The sequence below is a fragment of the Monopterus albus genome, unplaced genomic scaffold (genome assembly GCF_001952655.1).
Source record: "Monopterus albus unplaced genomic scaffold, M_albus_1.0 scaffold115.1, whole genome shotgun sequence".
NCBI classification, from domain to species: domain Eukaryota; kingdom Metazoa; phylum Chordata; class Actinopteri; order Synbranchiformes; family Synbranchidae; genus Monopterus; species Monopterus albus.
Window position 1 is genome coordinate 424,964 of NW_018127995.1, and position 19,282 is coordinate 444,245.

The following is a 19,282-nucleotide window of genomic DNA, read 5'->3' on the forward strand; positions in this document are numbered from 1 at the left end:
AAGTTTGTTCCTTTGAAGTCATTTGTCAGGATCCTGTCCAGATACACCTACCTGTCTGTCTGTCTGTCTGTCTGTCTGTCTGTCTACCCACCCACCCTTGTATCTACCCATTCAACTATCAATCCATCTGTATGTGAGCTTGAAGATAACTTTCCACAACATGAATTAAGACCACAAACTGTCCACAGGGATCTATTCCTCCTGTCTGTCTCTTTATAAAACCTGAGCTTTTCTGAGCACAAACCAAAAAAAACAATCAGGAAAGCAAGAGGAAGAATGGAAAGGAAAGGAGGAAGAAGGAATGACAGAAAAACGTCAGCCTCTAACACCTTGGCGAGGGGCGGGATGGCTCAATGTGTCAAACAGAAGAAATTATGCAATCTGGTAACAAATTCGAGAGAAATTTTTATTATGAATATGGCACCTGTAAGATGGTCAAACCGGGTTACAGAAAGACAACCGTGTATGTGACACGTTCTCTGAACGGATGAGAACCTAGTAAACTTAGAAAAGAACAACTGCTGTAAAAATGAAGTATGTACATTTTCGGATTTGCAGCATTATTCGTGGTAAATGAACTCAAAAAGATGTCTTTGAAAATAATAATAATAATAATAAAGAAGCCAGACACTCAAAGTTAGCATCAGTTAGTTGTGTGTTTCCCCTCTTCTGTGAGGAAAGAACTAAAATAAAAAATAGAAATGTACCATAGTCTTCTCTTTTTTAATATTTTAATTTGTTTGTATTTAGAATTTTATAACACTGTTAACATTGATAATAAGAGATTCCCTCTCTCCCGTATTTCAGCTACTTGGCACCAAGTTCCTCATAAAAGAATCTGTATAATTGTACAAGAAATAGTTAAAAACACCGACACAGTTTCTTCACAGGTAAATGAAGTGATTTTTCAATATCTGTAATTCTTAAACACTATGTATTTTTGACAGCAGCTGTGATTAAGGTTTTAAGTTTTTAAAATCACCAGCAAAGTTTTCATTTTTCGACATAAAACACAGAAAAACATTGAAACAGCCTGGACCAGCTGTTTGGTTTTTGTTACATGTGGGTGTATTTCCTGGTTTCGTCGGAGTTATGTGCACCCCCACCCCACAAAACCCCCTTGTCTTTACCAAATGGGGCCCTGACGTTTGTTTGTGCTCCGCCCCCCGTGTTTCACACGCAACCGCCCAAAAGTAGAAAATTCTAAAATCCAGAGGAGCGTGGAAAGAAAATGCTCCATAAATCTAACATTCAGCCACAAGCGGCTCAGGTCACATTCTCCTTATTGAATGCAAAAATAAATAAATGCATCATTGAATTTCATAACCTGGGCGTTTTCTCTACACGTTAGTCGGAGTAACAAGACACCGACTCTTCACAGAAAGCACAGACGTTACAGATTGGTTTTCCTGATGTGAAGGGGGATCAGAGGCCCGGGTTGGTCTGATAATACAGGCTTTGTTCCTCCAACAGGCCTCCATCATGTCCCTGTTTGGGCTCCACAGACTTAGAAAACAAAACGCTAGACCGAAAACATGACGACACAAAACAAGGGATCGATCACGTGAAACTCTTCGGACGAACTTAGTAAACATGCAGTTCAGTTTTCCAAAACACCTATAAAAATAGATTTATAGTGCGAAATATTTGTTCTTTTAATTTCTCTAGAACCCTTTAAAATTGCTGTGTCCTGAAATACTGTGATTCTTTTTTCTCCCTCCTTGTTTAACCACTTGTTTAACTGTGTTTGTCCTGTGAGAAAGGTTGGCGCAGGAAGTCAACAAGTTTCGGTGGGAACCAATGAAATACACCCAATGCACACAAGAAGCCCCAAGGAACTCTGGGAAATGTTTCACAACTGAGGCTTTAATGGTTTTTCCAGGACTACATCTAAAATGCTACTTTAGGCTTTTCCTCATCATAATTTATTTCTATACAGTGTAAATATTTATTAGTTCTTCAATACTGTGTATGCAAGAGCTGGAAACTGCAATTCCCAGAATTCCTTAGCGGCAGTAACATGGCTCCATAAACCTTTGAGCTAGTTAAAGAATCTTTTCATCTCTGAGAGAAAAGACAGTGAGATAAAGAGGTTTGTATAAGACTACACGACAGCAAAAAGCAACAGCAGAGAGAGAAAGAGAAGGATTAGAAAACCAAATGAAAGAAGGTTTTACAAAGACAAAGAGGAAGCAGCGAAAAAAGGTGGACTCTACAAAGTTTTTTCATCTTGTGCAAAGGCCACCGGACACGAAATTCCACGAACCTCCACTGGTTTCACTAAGACTGCAGATAGAGGGAGGCAGAGAAAGAGACGGGGAAAGAGAGGAGGAGGGTTGTCCTTTTTTGGGGGGGGGTGTCGGGCAGACCCCCTCTCGCCTCCCCCACACTAGAGATAGAGCACAGAGAAGACAAAGGACAAAAACAGCTACAGTAGCTCAGTATATACTGCATATAGTCAACACACACACACAGAGAGAAGTCGCCATGAAAGACGTTTTGACAGCCAGCGACACTAAACACATCGTAACACGTTTTACGGCTTAATAACACTGGATAATAAGGATGACGGGATGGTAAAGACGGGGCTGTCGACCTGAAAAAGGTGGACGTCTTGACAGTTTATACTGTTTTAACCAGTACGTGTTCTCATCTTTTTTATTTCTTGTTACCAAAAAAGCAGAAGGAAACAATACAAATGAATGAGAATCACAGTGCTTTTAAAACACCAAACTTGTGAGATCAATGTTTCTTTTTTGGCAACGAAGACTGGGGAAGAAAAACACAAAACAGAAGAACAACGACAAAGACAACGTTGTATAAAGGAATGTGATTTTTTCTCTTCCTCAGAAAATCCTATTTTTTTTTCATAGTTATTGGATTGATCGATCGATTGATTGTAAATGCATGTCTTTATTACAATCTCCTTGTTGATATGTGGTTTATATCACAGGGTCCGGCGATGAGATGGAAGAGAGCGGATTGTTTAGGAAAATTTTGTGGAGGTGACTTCGGTTTAGGAAGAAGAAGAGGAGGAGGAGGAGGAGGAGGACAAAGGAAGAAAGTGGTTTATAGTAGTACAAAAATAAAACAGTGGTCAAACAGGAGGCGGTCGAGGTTTTCAACATTCATTTTTCAAGTTAGCAACGCTAGCTAATTAGCCTCAGTCTCACTGAGATTTAAAAGTGATTCAGTTAGAAAACAAAAATAAAAACAACACTACGTAGGCTAAAACCCAACCAGTCACATCGCGGTGTAGAGCTTCCCCTCATGACCCAGAGGGTCAAACATGAGGTTGCTGATTCTCTTCCTGCATTTCTGACCTTCCTGAAGCTCAGAAGCAAAAAAAAAAAAAAACAAGAAACAAAAACAAAACGTTCCCCCTCCAAAAAAAAAAAACCCAAAAACAAAAACAAAAACCAAAAGCACGATCAGTCTGTCAGTGAACTGTGGGTTTGTTTACAGCACCCACATCAGCCAGCTGAATCAGGGTTACTGGACGGTCACTAGCACCACGAGTCTGTTGATCAACAGGAAGAAATGTGGACACAGATTAAAGATCAGGTAGAAAGACAGATCGAGATGGGAAGAGATGCTGAGGAGGTTATGTTTGGTGCGAGACCTGTAGGTAAACTCCTGGGATAAAAGAGGAAGTAGTAACATTCGATAATTCACAGGTCATTACCCGGCTGAAATTGCTTTTTTGTTTTTCTTCTTAATGCTTGCTTTGTAAGTTAAATCTGAGCTACAATACTTTATAAAAAGGAAGAAAGGAAAGAAACTGAACTATTCCCTCAATCGAGAAACGTCCTCAAAAACCTTTTTTCAAAAGATTATTATCTCTGAGACCTTTGTCAAGAGAGCCCCTCCTCTCAGCTTAAAAACTCTTTTCAAGCCTTGATCACATCAAGATACAACAGGAGGAGCGCCACAGTTTTCTGTCCGTTACAAATCCCTGTTCCGTCCTCCTTTAAATATGCACAATCAGCATCTTCATAAAGATGCAACAGAAACAAGTCAAATAATAAAAATTATCCCCGTCAGGCTCCAGCAGAGTCCTTAGGCAATATGAATTCTCTGTAGGCAAAAAGGAATTCTTTACAATAAAGAATAGTCTATTTTGTTGTTAAATTGAAAACGCTGCTGATCACAAGAAAAAGGAGCAAAGGGAGAGACTGAGGAGGAGGAGGAGAGGAGGAGGAGAGGAGGAAAAGATAGAAAAGGGAGACATGTTTGAGGGTCATTCATGTCTATTACACAAGCTCAGTTGCTCAGATTCAAAGTGCTACAGTACGTTTGTCATCCTTTCCTGTCCTTTCTCCCCCCTCGGAAACACAGTGCTACACCGTGTTGATACATGACAGCAAGTAAATAGTTGTCTTTTTTGTTTCTTTTTTCTTTTTTACTACCGAGTAGTCTTGTACTTTGACACAGTTCTCGATTCTGGAAACACAGTAATGCGGTCTTGAACGTCTCGTGTTAATCCTCCTTCCTCTCCAGAGTTGTCTGTGTGGTGTGGATCCCATTGCTGTACACCGGGAATGGCAGCGTGGAGAAAAGCCCCTCCGCTGTGGTGAAAACATTGGCTGCGCTTGACATTTGGCCTCCCAGGGCGCCATTTCCACCCGTAGCTGTCGGAGAGCTGAGCCGGCCGGTGCCTGCCGCCGACATGTTGAGCCTGTGGACGTGGTGGTAGAGCATCTCCATCGGTGTCTTCGGGTCCAGGCCAAACCCAGAGCCGTCAACAAAGTTCATGGCAGCGTTGGGGAGGAGGTTGCCTTGTGCCATCGCCAGGGTAACATCGGCCGGTGCGTATCGGATGGTCCCGGTGGTGTAGACCCGTGGAGACGTCGTGCTGGTGGAGGACAGAGTCCCCGCGACTCGGTGGACCAATGGCAGAACCATGTTACCGGCCTGCAGACGCTGTAGCGCCTCAAGGTCGCCAGAGTACAGCAGTGAAGAGGAAGAAGTCGATGAGGATGAAGAGGAGGTTGAGGCAGAGGAAGAAGAGGAGGAAGTGGTGGGCGTGCCTTGTTGTTTGTCCCGAGGGGAGGCAGAGAGGGGAGGAGACAGGGGGTCAGCAGAGGAGGCGCTGGAGGGAGGAGCTAAACTCACAGCACTGGAAGCCGAGGATGGGGCAGAGTTTCCATTGTAAGGAGGCTTCCTCACTCCTCCTGCTCCTCCCTCGGTTCCAGGAGGGGTAAGGACAGAGTCAGGAATGGAAACCTGAAGAGATCCTCCCTGGGGTGAAGGGAAGGTCTCGTGGGTGCCCGGAGCAGCCGGCTTGGAGGTCATGCTGTACGGAGACTCGTTTCTGGAGATCTCTCTGTTGGGCGGGTAGTTCCATATGCTGCTGTCGTTGTCAAAGTTGATCGGCTCTGCCATCTCCGTCTTAATCTTCAGGACCGAGGACGTCGCACCTGTGCTGTTTGGGGAGCCAGAGGAGGTAAGGAGGTGGGAGGAGGTGGCGGCCTGGGAAGGGTCGACGAGCGTCGTTCTCCCATGGCGATGGGGCTGGGCGTAGTTGTGGACAGACGGAGCCTCCTGCTTCGGGATCCATCCCATTTCTGCATTTTCCTCCTCTTCCGTCTCTTCTGCAGCTGGCTTCCGGTGCTGGCACTGTCATAATCTTGCATGCCTCCATTCTCTTCCGCGTCATCGCCCTCCTCTTCTTCCTCCTCCTCCGATGAAGAAGGTTGTGAGTTGTGCAGCTGTACTTCTTCTGCATCTCCATAGTGCTCTACTTTAATATGAAGCCCGCCGAGATTACCTAGTCCGCCAATGGCGCCCAGCCCTCCCAGCCCTGTTAACCTGCCAAGCCTTCCTCCTCCTCCTCCTCCTCCTCCCTCCCCAGCCTCCTCCTGCTCCTCCCCCTCTCCATCTGAAGGTTCGAGACTGTCGTCGCTGTCCTGGCTCTCAGGGTTACTTGAGCTGTCTCCTTCCTCCTGACGCTTCATTTCCTGTTCGGAGGAACAGTGTGATTGGCCTGGTTGCTGTTGGCGTCTGCTGTCCGCCTCTGGGTCCTCACTGCGCTCCGATTGGTGGCCTGGCTTCCCCTCAGACTTGGCATTCTCGTTGTCTGTTGAGAAGACAGACGTTGGTTACAATGGATAATATTGTTTAAAAATACAGAGAACTACATATTCTATTCATAAATGCTTTATGACCAAACAGCTGCAGATCTGCCTCAGCTCTACTCTGTTTACTTAGAAGTCATGAATGTCAACAGTGAACGTGGTAAACATTGCTTCTGCTAAACGTCAGTGTGTTAGCCTCGTCAATCTGAGCATGTTAGCCTGCTGATGTTTAGCATTTAGCTCAAAGAACTGCGGTGAAGCCTCACAGTGCTAGCTTGGCTGAGTTAAAGGTTAAAGGGTGATACCAATCCCAACCAGAACAAGAGTCCTGCTAGTGCCCCCTAGAGGCTGCAGTGTCCATTACAGCATGAGGCACTGATGATTTACCCGAAAATCACCATGTCAAATCATTCTGAAGAAAAAAGATCTGACGTTAATACAAAAGCAACAGGCTTCTTATTCAAACCCCGTCTTTGCCGGACTAACACGTTCACTTTGTGAATCTCCGGTGCTGACCCTTGGACTTTTCCACACAGGATTTCCATGTGTTGTGAATCTGCTGATGCATGTTCAGGATGTGTAGCTGCTGCTGTTCAGGCATGTTGGCTCTGTCCAGCTCATTACGCTCACAGCACACGCACACATTTTAAACCCTGCCAGCGCACACTGAGGCCAGCGGCTGCCCAGCTGGCAGCGCTCCGATTCCCTCATGGCACCTGAAATGTCAACTCACTTGGTTTGTCTGGGGAAAACCTAACATCTCCATTAAACGTGTTTCCAAGCAAAACGGCTTTATTCTCAGACTGAATCAAAATGTACATATAATTTTAAATGTCTCCAGGATCAGGGGCAGTTTTTTGGGTTGGTCAGGGACAAAACAATGAACCAGTCACTGTCCCTGGTGTTCTCACAGTCCAACTTCATCAAGGTGGACAGAGGTGTTCGGTGTCAGACGTACTGTAAGAAATACTGATAGCAGAGATTAGGAGCTGCGTTAAGCCCCCCAACTTTATGGAAGTGCAAAACTAAATTACTAGCCTAGCCCTTAATGGTATTTACACAAAATAAGTATTAAAAAATAAAAATGAAATGTACTGTTATCATGGTAACTGACTCAGAGTTCAAGCAAAACTCAGTTTCCATCAACTCAGGGTGAACAAACTGTGTTTTCACCCCCGAGCCATTTTAGGAAACAAAACAAAAATCCAAACTAATCACCTGTCTTATCCTCTTAAAAGCGCAATGCCCTGAAATAAGAATCGACTATACTTAGGTTCTGATTTCTGGTAAGCTGTGTGTTACTGACATTTGACCTTTGCAGCTCTCAGACTATGAAGGATGTTAATTACTCACTGATGGAACCAAAACGTTCTTATTTACACACAGAAAAAGTCCGTTTTTCTGTGTTCCTCATATTAAACCACATTTTACTGGATGAACATTCTAACCTGAAAAAGCATCGCTCACATGAGCCACTTCAGATTTAGGGTTCACTCTGAGATGAGACGATTTCTCTTCTTCCCTGCTACATCTTTTCAATTCTCTGGTGTCACCTTTTGTGAAATCACCATTTTGTGTTTTATCAGCTTTTATGTTATGTTGCCTTGTTTTGCCGACATTAAAAAAACACTACAAGCAGGGGAGAGGTGCGTCTTTGGCACATTTACTCACGTCCTCTCCGACACTCTGTAGGCCGCATCCTAACAGAACAAAGGTCAAAGGTGAGGCATCTCATTTTAGACTCTGTTGAGCCTGCTGGAGCTGAAGCTGGCCGCCTCCTGCAGCAGCTGGCGCCAGTTTACAGCCGCCAGCGCCAGAATAATTCTCCTGCAGCACGAGCAGCAGCTGGCACCGATTCTCATCATGCCAACACAGACCACAGGACTGGATAATATTATGCTCAAGGTGGAGGCCTTGTATCACTTTAGATTTAACTGAACTGGCACTGCGTGGCTTTGTCTCCTTCACTGGTGGCTGCTTGAAACGTTGGTGAGGCACAAAGCAGCTCCCTGATTTGTGTTTCTGGAACTGAATGAGGACGTCAGTGACATTTAATGTCGTCTTCTGCATGGATGCTCCCACTGGGTTATGGCCCTTGTACTGTTAGTTTTTATGTTTCTAGTAGAATGATTCAAATTCTCTGTGTTATTTCCAATAATTAATCTCGCCAAAATGAAACTTTTAAATACAGTTTACTGTAAAAGCTTATTGCAGAAGAAGTAACATCTATTTTATTACCTTTAATCTGAAAAAATGCAGTGTTTAGGTACCACAGGGGCTGCCCCTTCACCTTCTCATCTCCTACAGGCAGAATTAGACAAAAAGAGCTTCTCATTTCTAGTCTGAATTTTCCTGATTCGCTGCTCAGGTTTACGAGCTAACATAGCTCTAGCTTTTTGCTTCAACACTTTGTTTCCAGCCGACTTGTTTTAAAAAATGTCCTTGAATGTTTTTGACAGCTGCATCCTCACCAGGTAACAATCCATGTTGAGGGTGTGAGAATAAAGGGCTGACATTGTGGAAGTTAGCGCCCGTGTTATAGCCCACGATTAGACCATTTTGTTCCAATATAACTCTGTTGAGATGAACTAAAGAAAACTAAAGAATGCTGGTTAGTTTTATGCATCTTTGTTCATATTTTCTAACAGTGTCGCCTTTAATGTTACAAATTAAAAGCTGCAGTGTCAAGACATGATGCTGGCCCAAGCCCGAGACCACCCAGGAGCGGCTCCCTCACAACGGATGCTCCAGTCCTGAATCAGGCTTTTTCAATCGCGACATGTAAGCTCATAAATGATACAGTTAGCTAATGATGTGCGCCTTTGCCTTGATGTGGACAGTAGGATTGTAAGCAAGTTAGCAGGGCATGCTAACGTTTGTAGCTTAGACTAGAACAGACAAAGCTGTGATGAAGCAGACACCAAACCTGTTGCTCAATAAGTCTTTTGACAAGCCCCTTCTTCGTTCTGCAGAGTTCACCTACATTCACCTAGAGGCATCCAGGACATACAGTAAAAGGCTGAGAAGAAGCATGTGATGGCATTTTGTGTTTGGTTCGTTCTCTGCAGGGTGTTCTGTGGTGCTGGCTGTGAAGTTTGGAGGTATTTTGCTCCATGTCATTCTGTGGTGGCCAGAAAGTGCCCAGTCCCTGCAGCTGCTGGCACCGATTACCGCCCAGCCTGGCCCAGACGGCACTCTGGCACCAACTGATAAAATATCTTTGGCTTCTCTTAGTCAGGCTGTGTTTCTTACTGCTGGCCGTTCTACTGGTAGCACTTGAACAGGTGTTTGTAAGAAATGTACCAGTGTTAGAAGGAGCGACTCTTTTGATCTTGATATTAGATAAAAACATTGAAAACCAAGGAGGACTGAATGTGTTGTGGGTTATTGGATGCCCAATATAACATCTTATTGTTTCTTCCACTTCCTCTAAAACATTTATTTCTCAGTGACTAATTACTCCTCCTCTATTTTTTCACCCTACCTGAGTTTTCTTTGGACTCGGACTCCGAGTCGGAGGTTTCGGACGACTCCGAGGTTTTCTCAGGCAGGTTTGGCAGCTGGGCGATGTCCATGGGTGTGTCTTTATACTCTGGGTTACTGTGAAGACACACAGAACGATGGTTTTATACAGTTATGTGGTGGAATTAACATCTATTTCCCGACTCTTTTATACAATCAATTCTTAAATAAAATCCAGAATTCATAGTAGAACATGAAGTACCCTTCCACACTGGTTAAAAACACTACAAGGGACAGGAATACTTTCTTCTTAATTCAACTTTTATCATTTTCTTTTCACCATCTACATTAAACAAAAAGGTCAAAAACAACTTTACAAATTTGACACATGATGATGACACATGAGCCGGGGTGACCTCTGACCTCAGGACGTAGTTGACCCAGATGATGTTCTTCTCACTGGCGTTCTTTGCGTTGACAGCGATGGTGGCGCTGGACTGGATCCAGATGTAGCCGCTGTTCTTCTGGATCCACCGATAGTACTTCGTCACACACTGACCCTTATTCATCACTGAGATGTAGAAGAACACAGAAGGAGGTGGGGCAAGAGAGAAAGAGAGAGAGAGGAGTCTGTTACATCCTGCTGGATGTTGATGTTTCTGTTTTCCAAAACTATCAGACGTTACACTGACCAGGCAGCTTGATTATCACAGGAGAGAGAGAAAAGATAAAACACAGCAAGCAAGCAAGCAAGCAAGCAAAGTTTATTTATATAGCACCTTTCTAAACCTGCGTTACAAGGTGCTTTCCAGTAAAACATAAACAAATAATAATAATAATAAAGATACCTAAGACCAGATAAAACACATCTATACAGTAAAATAACAAGAAAAATACATAGTCAGGTGGATATAGTTTAATTCGTGACCATCCCTCTATTTTGAGTGTTCGTAGGGACTGCCACAGATGGCTCCGGCCCATTGTACCAGTCCACTCATCAGCATTTTGCCGGCAAAGGATCCAACGACGTCGGATGAGGGGTGTAGTTTGGGCTAACCTACGCCCGTTGGACCAGGCGTTGCATCTACCTACCAGGCAGTCAACTGTGAAGATGGCTCTTATCAACGCTAGATCGCTAGTGAAAACACAGAGGAAGGATGAGTGAGTTGGACAGAGACACAGAGAGAGGCAGTCGTCAGATGTCATGTGACAGATGGCTGAGAGCTGCTCCGTCATTAATCAGACCCACACACACTGCCAGCTGCTGTGTGTGTTGCTGTCTGCTCATGCTTTTGTGTGCCTCTGAAAGGTGTGAGACAATACACTCCCAGTGTGATGAGACATCAGAGAGCCCACGAGCTCATCCCTAATGTATAATGACACACAAACATTAGGAGTCATTCAAAGATTAGTAACGCACAGAACATTTCTGGTGGAGGAAAGTTGGGGTTTTTATAACTCTCTGTAGAGCTTTAACACATCACATCCTTTATCGCGTCTGTGTGTGACGCGTGATGGCCAAACAACACACACACCAAGCCGTGTTGTGACAGGGTCGATTCCAGATGTTGCAGCTTCTGGAAACGAGGACTTCCAGGCCCCTGTGTTTAACACAGAACCTGCCTCCTGCCCACAGCTGACCTGGAGTCAGTGTAACATCAGCGTTAATGTCCCTGATTATAACTGTATAATTATAATTTATACAATTCGACCACAAACTGAAACAATTTGAGCTTCATGAAAACAGATGTTATGGTGGGGCTGTTGTATTGGATTTCACTCAGTTGTACCTAATAAACTGCTCAGAATGAAATAAGAACGACATACAAACCGCTCTGTTATTGGGAAATAACATTTGATCACATTAATCATTAAGAGTTTTAAAATGTTCAGTGTTTGTTTATTCATAGCATCATCACCTTGTCTTGTGGATTCATGTCAAACCTTCAAACCTTCCTGATTTCTTTCTTTGTCAAATCTTCCTCAGCTCATCCAACACCATTAAAGCCCCCAAAAATGAAGAACGGAAACTGAAATAGAAAGAAATTCCCAACCTTTCACCAATTTTAACCACATTCTATTCTTTTTCATAATAAGTTCATGTACATGAGATTCACCAATTTGGTGCAGTCTTTACCTGAGAGCTGCAGTACTCGCTACTCTCCACCAGATAGCGCTGTGGCACTGCACCAAACACCCCTGGCCTAGGGAGGTGTCCCCCCCCAGTACCCTTACCCCCCGCTCCACACTGCACAGGCATGCTGGCAATAAATTTGGCTAAATTAACCACCAAATGGTTATCTCAAGCAATATGTATTGGCATTAATCAGGAGCCGCTCAAACAGAAACAGTGGAGAAGCGAGGGCCACTAAATTCATATCCCTCTCCTCCATTTAATTATGGACACAAATAGGTTTTTCCGTGACAGAGAAGAAAGAGAGAGAAAGTAGAGGGTGATTTATAAAACAAGAAGGCCAGTAATTAAAAACTATTAGAAACTAATAGCATTGTTTAAGACGACATCCCCAGGGCTGCTGTAATTGACTTTGGTCGGGCGGCCGGCGCACATTTGTTCTCTATGTGCCTCTTCAGAGGGGGAGAGAGAGAGAAAGGGGAAAATAACTTGTTTGCATGTTAAGGCAGAGATGGTGAGATCACGTCACCTTGAATGTGACCTTGCTTTGTTTGTATGGCAGAGTAAATAACGACACAATGAATGCACACACACACACACACACACACACATACGGTGCAGAGCTGCCTGTTCGGGTGACTGCAGGTCCTCAGAGAGCAGCTCAGTGTATCATCATGTCCAGTGGAAGAGCGAACACACACACACACACACACCAACAAGGCTACACCCTGACAGCCGATGCTCGCTCCTCAGGACACATTTAGAATGAATATTAAAGAAGACAGTGTCTAATCGGTGCCGGCAGTGACCTTCTGGCTAATTCTGGTGCTGGAGATTTTATTCCGGGGCAGGTTGTATCAATAACAAACTGTTAAATCTGGTGCCTGTTGTGCATGTAATGTGCAGCCCTTGGGCAGAGAACAGGCTTCCACATCATCGTAGCTTGTATCACTATTTAAAGCGGCCGATGGAAACTGGTGGAGTTGTGTTTAGAGGTGTGTATTTGAATTACATGTCTTTAAACTAAATACCTTTTTTAATCACACTCCACCTCTGAAAGACATCTGGCTACAACATGACATGAGAGAAGGAGCAGCCAGTAGCAGTGGTGACGCTAACACAGCTCCACAGGTGGAGAGAAACGGCCCGTGCATGTCCATAAATATTACATAAAAACGTGTTCAGCTGAAAAGCACAGGAGACCCCTTACATCTATTTAACATTAGCATTAAAAACTAACATTGCCGTGCTGTTTGCTGCTGTGCATGTTCACAGCTGCCACACAGGATCATGAAAACAAACTCAGGCACTAAAAGCTAACTACAGCCAGCCAAACTCCTTCAGTCTGAGGCTCCAGTGTTGGGGTGGGGGCCGTTACATGTCTGTGCCCGTGAGACTGTTGTCTCATAATCCTCCCCATGGGAGTGATATTCACAAGATAACAGGATAAGGAGCACAGTCTCCCGTCTCGGTCCAAGAATGAAGGACAGTGCTGTGTTCATGAGTCTTCACTTTGGTCTGTGGGCAGCGCCATCAGCAGCCGAGCTGAGTGCACAGGCTCATACTGATTCAGACCTGAACTGAACCTGTAAAGAATCAGTATGAACACTAACTAGATGCCACTCAGAGAGTGCAAACCTTCGCCAAGGCAGCTCACTGCCCCCATGATGCCATTCCACCTAAAAGCAGCATTCCCATGACAGTGCAACCCTCGTAATGTGACCATGAAAACCTACTGTTGGCCTTTGGATTCACGCTGGTATCATTATGGTGAAGATTTCTTCTAAAACATCCCTGGATCTGGATGATGATCTGGATCAGCACTAAAATGCACTGTTCTGTGGGCTGTACCCCACCACAAACAAACCGACGCTGATAAAAACAACTTCCTGGGCAGACGATGATGGCAGCCAGGAAGCAGCCAACTGGTCCAGCACCTTGGAGCGTTGGACTCAGGTATTAGAACCCTGCCTCACTGTCAGTCCAACCTCGCTCCATCATTCTCTCCATCTTCTTAGCCGAGGTTTAACTCTCTCCTCTTACTCCTCCATTAAATCACTCACTCTCTGATTGCTCACTAATGAAGAAGAAGAAGAAGAGAAAGAGCGAGGCGAGAGCGGGGAGTGCTGGAGGCTCGCCTGAGGCTGCAGCAGAGAGACCAGTAGATTAAAGGACTTCTATTCCCTTTTAAAGCCTCTCCTCCTCACTTTTCCCTCTTCTCCTCCATCACTCTCCGTCAGTGTCACACTGGTGCCACTGTCTGTTCCTGTTTACCTCTCTTTTCTTTGTTCACTCCATCCTTTTTTCACCTTCCTGAATCTCTTCTTGTCTTGTCTACCTTTTAGATGACCTTTACTCCATTTAGTCTGTGTGTGTGTGTGTGTGTGTGTGTGGCACATTAACCTGCAGCTAATTCACAGCTGTGAAGCTGTGCTATCAAAACGTCCTTCTGTGCGTGTCACTGGTTTGTGTGTGTGACAAGAAGCCTATATATTTTACTGTGGTTTATCTGCACACAGTTGGACAGGCTGTCCCTGTGTCGCCCTCTGCTGACCGGCACAGAGAACATCTGGACCGAGGCACCAGACACAGAAGCTAATTTCACCTCCTGCTCTGTCTCAGTGTCAGGACTATGACACTGACCACAGGCCTTTGTATTTACACCTGGAATTAACAGCCTAACTATTCTTGAGGGCTTGATTGTTCCTGCTTTGTGATCAAACACTGTCAAAGGAAGCAACGTGTGGTTCCCTCATGATATTTAGGGTGAGGGTCATGTTACTGAAAGGCAACACCATCGTGACTGTACTAAGAGAACTGGATTAATGCGTTCTAAGACCACACCCAACTTATTGCATTACACGCCCTAAGCTCTCCAGGTTTCCACCGTTTGGAGCTCGAGCACCGGAGCCGATCCCCTGCACATGTGATTGACATGGAAATCATTTACTGAAGATTCTTTAAGGCTTCCATGGAACCACCTCCATCTCTAATGACAAACTCAGTCTCAGCAAACATCTCTCAGACCAACGTTCTGGTTGAACTGCCGCCTACAGGTCTTAATGATGTGCACAGTTTTTCTACGCACTACGGTCGATACGTCAGGTGCACCGACCTGTGTGTGTCTCATGCCACTGAGGTCACCAGTGTTTCTCGCTCATCTCAAAAGGCTTCTCTGTATGTGTGTGTGTTTTAATAAGGCACCTGTGTGGACAGCTTCACAGGTGTGTTTTCTCTGCACACAGATGAAAAACGCCTTTGAGTGTGTGTGTGTGGATTCATTAAAGGTGGTGTCAGTCCAGAGAGACGAGCTCTGCTAAAACGCCTGCAGGCTTGAATCCACTGAGCTTTCTCTTCTGTGTGAATCTCTCCCTCTCTCTCTTATTTTCCATTGCATTTCAATGTCTCTCGTTCCACTCTCTCTCCTGAACATCCTGTCTTCTCCTTTCTGTTTTCTGTGTCCAAATGTCTCTCTTTGTCCTGTTATCTGTTTTGCTATATAAAAAACTAATGTTCTTTTAATTGTCTTTTTATCTCGCTCCCCCGTTCGCTCCAGTTTCCCCCGTGTCCTCCTTCGACTCCCTCCTCTGAAAACCAAAGTGGGAAATTTCCTCTCCTCCTGTCTTCTCTTTATATTTCTACTTATTTCCTGGAGAAAAATAGTCAACTTTTTTCTTTTCTTCACATTCAAGGTCCATGCCGATCCAAAATGTTGGGTCTGATCTGGAACAGACTTGTAGAAAAGCTACTAAAAATGAATAACTTTCCAGCAGTGACAGTTACTGTGGGAACTTTGTCGTCAATAACTGTCGTAAACTTCGCCACTAAACGTCCTGGTAGTTTGTCTTAGAAACTTCGTTGAAGAAGCCTCCCAGTTCCAAGCCGTGTAAACACTGAACATAGTGTCTGCCTGTAGACAGCCGCCACATTTTGCAGGTTCAGCTCAGCCGCCGTGCACCGACTGACTCTAGTTTCCACTAGAAAGGTGCTGTACCAAACTGAATACAGCATTTTGTTAGCACAAGAACACAGAGTGTTGGTCCAGGAAAACTTCTAGGACAATCTAGAAATTGCACACCTGAACACTGAAGCTTTATTCATATGAACTGTTGTACCCCACCTGACCTGACCGGGTAGCAGGTCACGTCACGGATACTCAGAACGAAGAAGACCCGTGGCCACCTGCTGTCTGTGCCCTTCCTGTATTTCTCTCCCTTCAAACAACCCTGGTCACTGGACAAACTGCTTCTCTCCTCCTTTATTTCTGTAACAGTGCTCTTGCATTTCACAGTCTCTCTATGAACCCATCTCCTATTTTGCACATAGCGCCACTGTTTTGCTCTTTACTCCACCTTGTAATGTGACTTATGATCCCTCTTTCTTTATGAAAAGACAGGTTTTTTCATCACCTTTTATTCTTTCCCCTTGTCTTCGTCTTCCCTTGAGAAAATAAGCGTTTGTCCTGTTCCTTCTTCTCTCTCTCTCTCTCTCTACAAATCACCTGGTCCCTTTTCTTTGCCTTTCTCTGAGAAAAGATGAATTTTCTCTCCAACCCTTGTGCCAGGTATTTCCCTGCTTCTCCCATTCTCTGCCTACAAACCGCTCCTTCCTGTTCCCTCCCCTTCTTTGTGAGCTGTTCGCCTTCTATCTCTCTGTTCTCAGCGTGGAAACGAGGACAGATTGACTTTGAGATCTGACCCGGGCTAAGACTGGCTGTCAGCAGGTAATGATAGAGACTTAGAGAGTGACGCCTCTTCACAGAGAGGGATCACGCCTCGTCCTCCACTTAAAAAAAGCCTTTTAAAATTTAGATCCCTGTTGAGAGAACAGGCTATCCTTCTAAAATACACCTTGATCGATTCCCTAACCATCCAACTCCTGCAGCAGCAGGGGAACTGAACGCAGACACAGAAATAAATCCCACAAAAAAAAAAAAAAAAGGTGCAGAGAGTCATTTTCTCACCTGAAGATCTTCAGCTGTTGCTGTAAAACAGAGTTATGTTGTGGATTTTTATGTACTCAAGCTTAAATGTTTGCAAACAGAATGCAAAAAACAACATCACGGCCTGTGCTATCACAGGAACTGGAACCTTTCTGTTTGACCACAGGATGTACCCAGTTTTGGTTTGTGGTTCTCAGAAAGTCTGCAGGGTCGGGCCTGCTGGGGACCACTAAGCATGTCGGTAGAGTTCACAGTACACAGTGTGGTCGACTGGTTAAACACAAGCCTCATGGTAGATAGTGTCTCCAATCCCACACACGAATGAAGAAGAAATAAATAACCACGACCCCCTGAGCAGACAGACGCTCAGTCTCCTTTTCCACCTTTACATGTAATTATTACATCCATTTATACAGAACAGTTGAATGTTGGTGTTCCACCTCAAACAATGCCACTGTTTTCATTTTCCTAATCTTCGTGGTTCCCACATGTGGTGGGGGTGCAAACTTATGGAACTATTAGGCTGAGAAGTTACTGGGAATATTTGACGTGCACAGTGTCCGTGGTTCAAGGTTGGCCGGTCTTCCCCTCTGCCTCTATCTCCCTGTTTCCTGTCCGCCGCTCTGTGACTGATGAACAATGACAAAAATGCCACCTCCCCCCAAAAATATCCAGGTGGTACAAAGGCACAAAACTCAATGGAAGAATGAAAATGGAATTGAACTTTTTAAATTTACCATTCAAGTTCTCTGGAGCTCCGTGACAAGAGACAGGAGCAGAAAGAAGGGGATTTTTCTAATCAATAAATAATTAATAAAGAGGAGTGGCTGGTGGCGGTTTGGAAATCAGTCCCAGCTGTCAACACCAACAGCCAAGGTTTTCACAAAGAAGTCACCGACTGACTGCGAGGGGCCAAATGCACTGCTACAGCTGCACAACACTGCAGAGGTGAACTTGATCAGTGAGATGAGAACGATCTTCCACAGCTGCCAGCATTTAGCAAACCAAATCAACACGGAGACAAAAATACTTATTAAACCCTCTAATGTGGCTAAAGCAAACAAAAAAGCACAGAGCTTTCCCGTCTGTAACTGGTCAAAGCAAACCAGACCTGAAAGCCATCACTGCCACGACACCAACCAGATCTGTCACCTCCCAATTAGCTTCAGCACGTCCACTGAAAAAGTAGAGAATCATTAGGCTGCTGCTCTGAAATCAGCTTCCTCACAATCAGCAGCGAGTTCATAAAGCCACAGAATTAAACTGCCCCAAAGAAAGGCCGATTTCAGAACAATCTGACTGGGCTCAATTTGACGGGAGGATGGAGAGAGAAAAGAAGACATGGAGCACCTCCAGCGCCCCGCAGCCATCATTTCTGAAAGCCCCCTTTCAGAGAGGAAATTAATTTTGAAAGAGGAAGAATAAAACGAGCAGCCGAGGTGACTGAAGGTGCTGTATTAGACTACGGTCGACTAAAACCGAGTCATTTAAACCGCTGGCTGCCGGCTCGCCTCCCTGACCTCCTGTCCTCTCAGCAGACAGAGAGGAATAATCTCCCTCCATATTTCACTCCCTTTTTCATGTTTTACACATCCTAACCTCCCCCCTCCTCCTCATTCTGTCTGACCCCGCCGGGCCACCGTAGAGTCACTTCCTGATTGCCACTCTGGATGTTCAGGGCTCAGGAACTTTTGGAGAAGGTAATTGAAAAAGTTTCAGGGAGCTTCGTGTTTTTCTGGTGAGGTGTGTGACATGTTTTAGTTTCATCATGTGCTGTAACAGCAGTGAAGTCAGAGCTCAGTGCATCGGCCAAAAGCTCGAATTATAGTCGTGGAACAGATGTTCTCTCTGCATCTCATCACTCTCAGTACGCTGTAGACAGACAAGGTGTGTACACAGTCTGGTTTTTCACTGTCTTTGTTATGAGCTGACGTGTTGGATTCATCTAAAATCTAAACCAGTTCTAGGATAAACAGGAGCAGCTTTCAGATTAGTTGGTCTGTACGACCACCGAACCAGCTGACGCAGAATGAGGGGGACTTTCTGTGCCTGTCCGGCCACCGGGAGGCACGAAGGAGGACATTTGCAATTACACTTTTAGAGAGGTGCACGTCAGGCTACGGCGTAAGCTACGTGTTACCTACGTCGATGTGCAATGACACTTTTGGAGAGGTGCACGTCAGGCTACAGCGTAAGCTACGTGTTACCTACGTCGATTCAAAGCTGTCTCCAGAGTCCTTGCAAGAAAGTGTAAATTACTGCTCATGTGAAAATTAAGAGTAATTTCATAAAAGCTTTTATGGCCCATACAAAAGTAACAAGAGGCCACAGACTGAGGCTGCTGCTGTCGCCGGACCATCATGCACTGCCTGTGAAATGCTTCCTAGTACACACTGAAGTACACACTGAAGCCGCTCCGGACAAGCCATTGACAGCACAGCCCAGGCGCTGTGCTCCGTCACGGAGCTCCGTTTTGTTTTCCAGATGTTCAGCTCATGAACATCTGTCGTGGCTCACACTGCAAGTAGACTTTGTTCCAACTTATTGTGCATTGCTTTTTTAACCTTCACATTTATTCCATCTTCCATCATGGGAGGACCAGTGAACATCCCAAAACATCTGCAGCTGTAAACGCCTCAGAAGGCTTCAGATACGTTCAGACACCTC

The 19,282-nt window shown here is 44.8% G+C and overlaps 1 protein-coding gene across 6 annotated transcripts in view; it reads right to left on the bottom strand.

The window, feature by feature from the left end:
• Positions 1-234: 234 nt before the first annotated feature.
• npas3 (neuronal PAS domain protein 3) overlaps positions 235-19,282 on the bottom strand; it is a 276,234-nt gene continuing 257,186 nt past the window's right edge. For 5 of the 6 annotated variants that reach the window (XM_020611534.1, XM_020611535.1, XM_020611533.1 and 2 more), the window contains 3 exons: positions 9,963-10,110; positions 9,562-9,677; positions 5,313-6,079 (listed from right to left, as the gene is read on the bottom strand). In XM_020611534.1, the coding sequence (XP_020467190.1) occupies positions 5,400-6,079; positions 9,562-9,677; positions 9,963-10,110 (944 nt within the window). In that variant the 3' untranslated portion in view covers positions 5,313-5,399. Of the gene's footprint in view, positions 6,080-9,561; positions 9,678-9,962; positions 10,111-19,282 lie in introns of all 6 variants that reach the window. The other variant, XM_020611538.1, reaches the window with a different exon arrangement.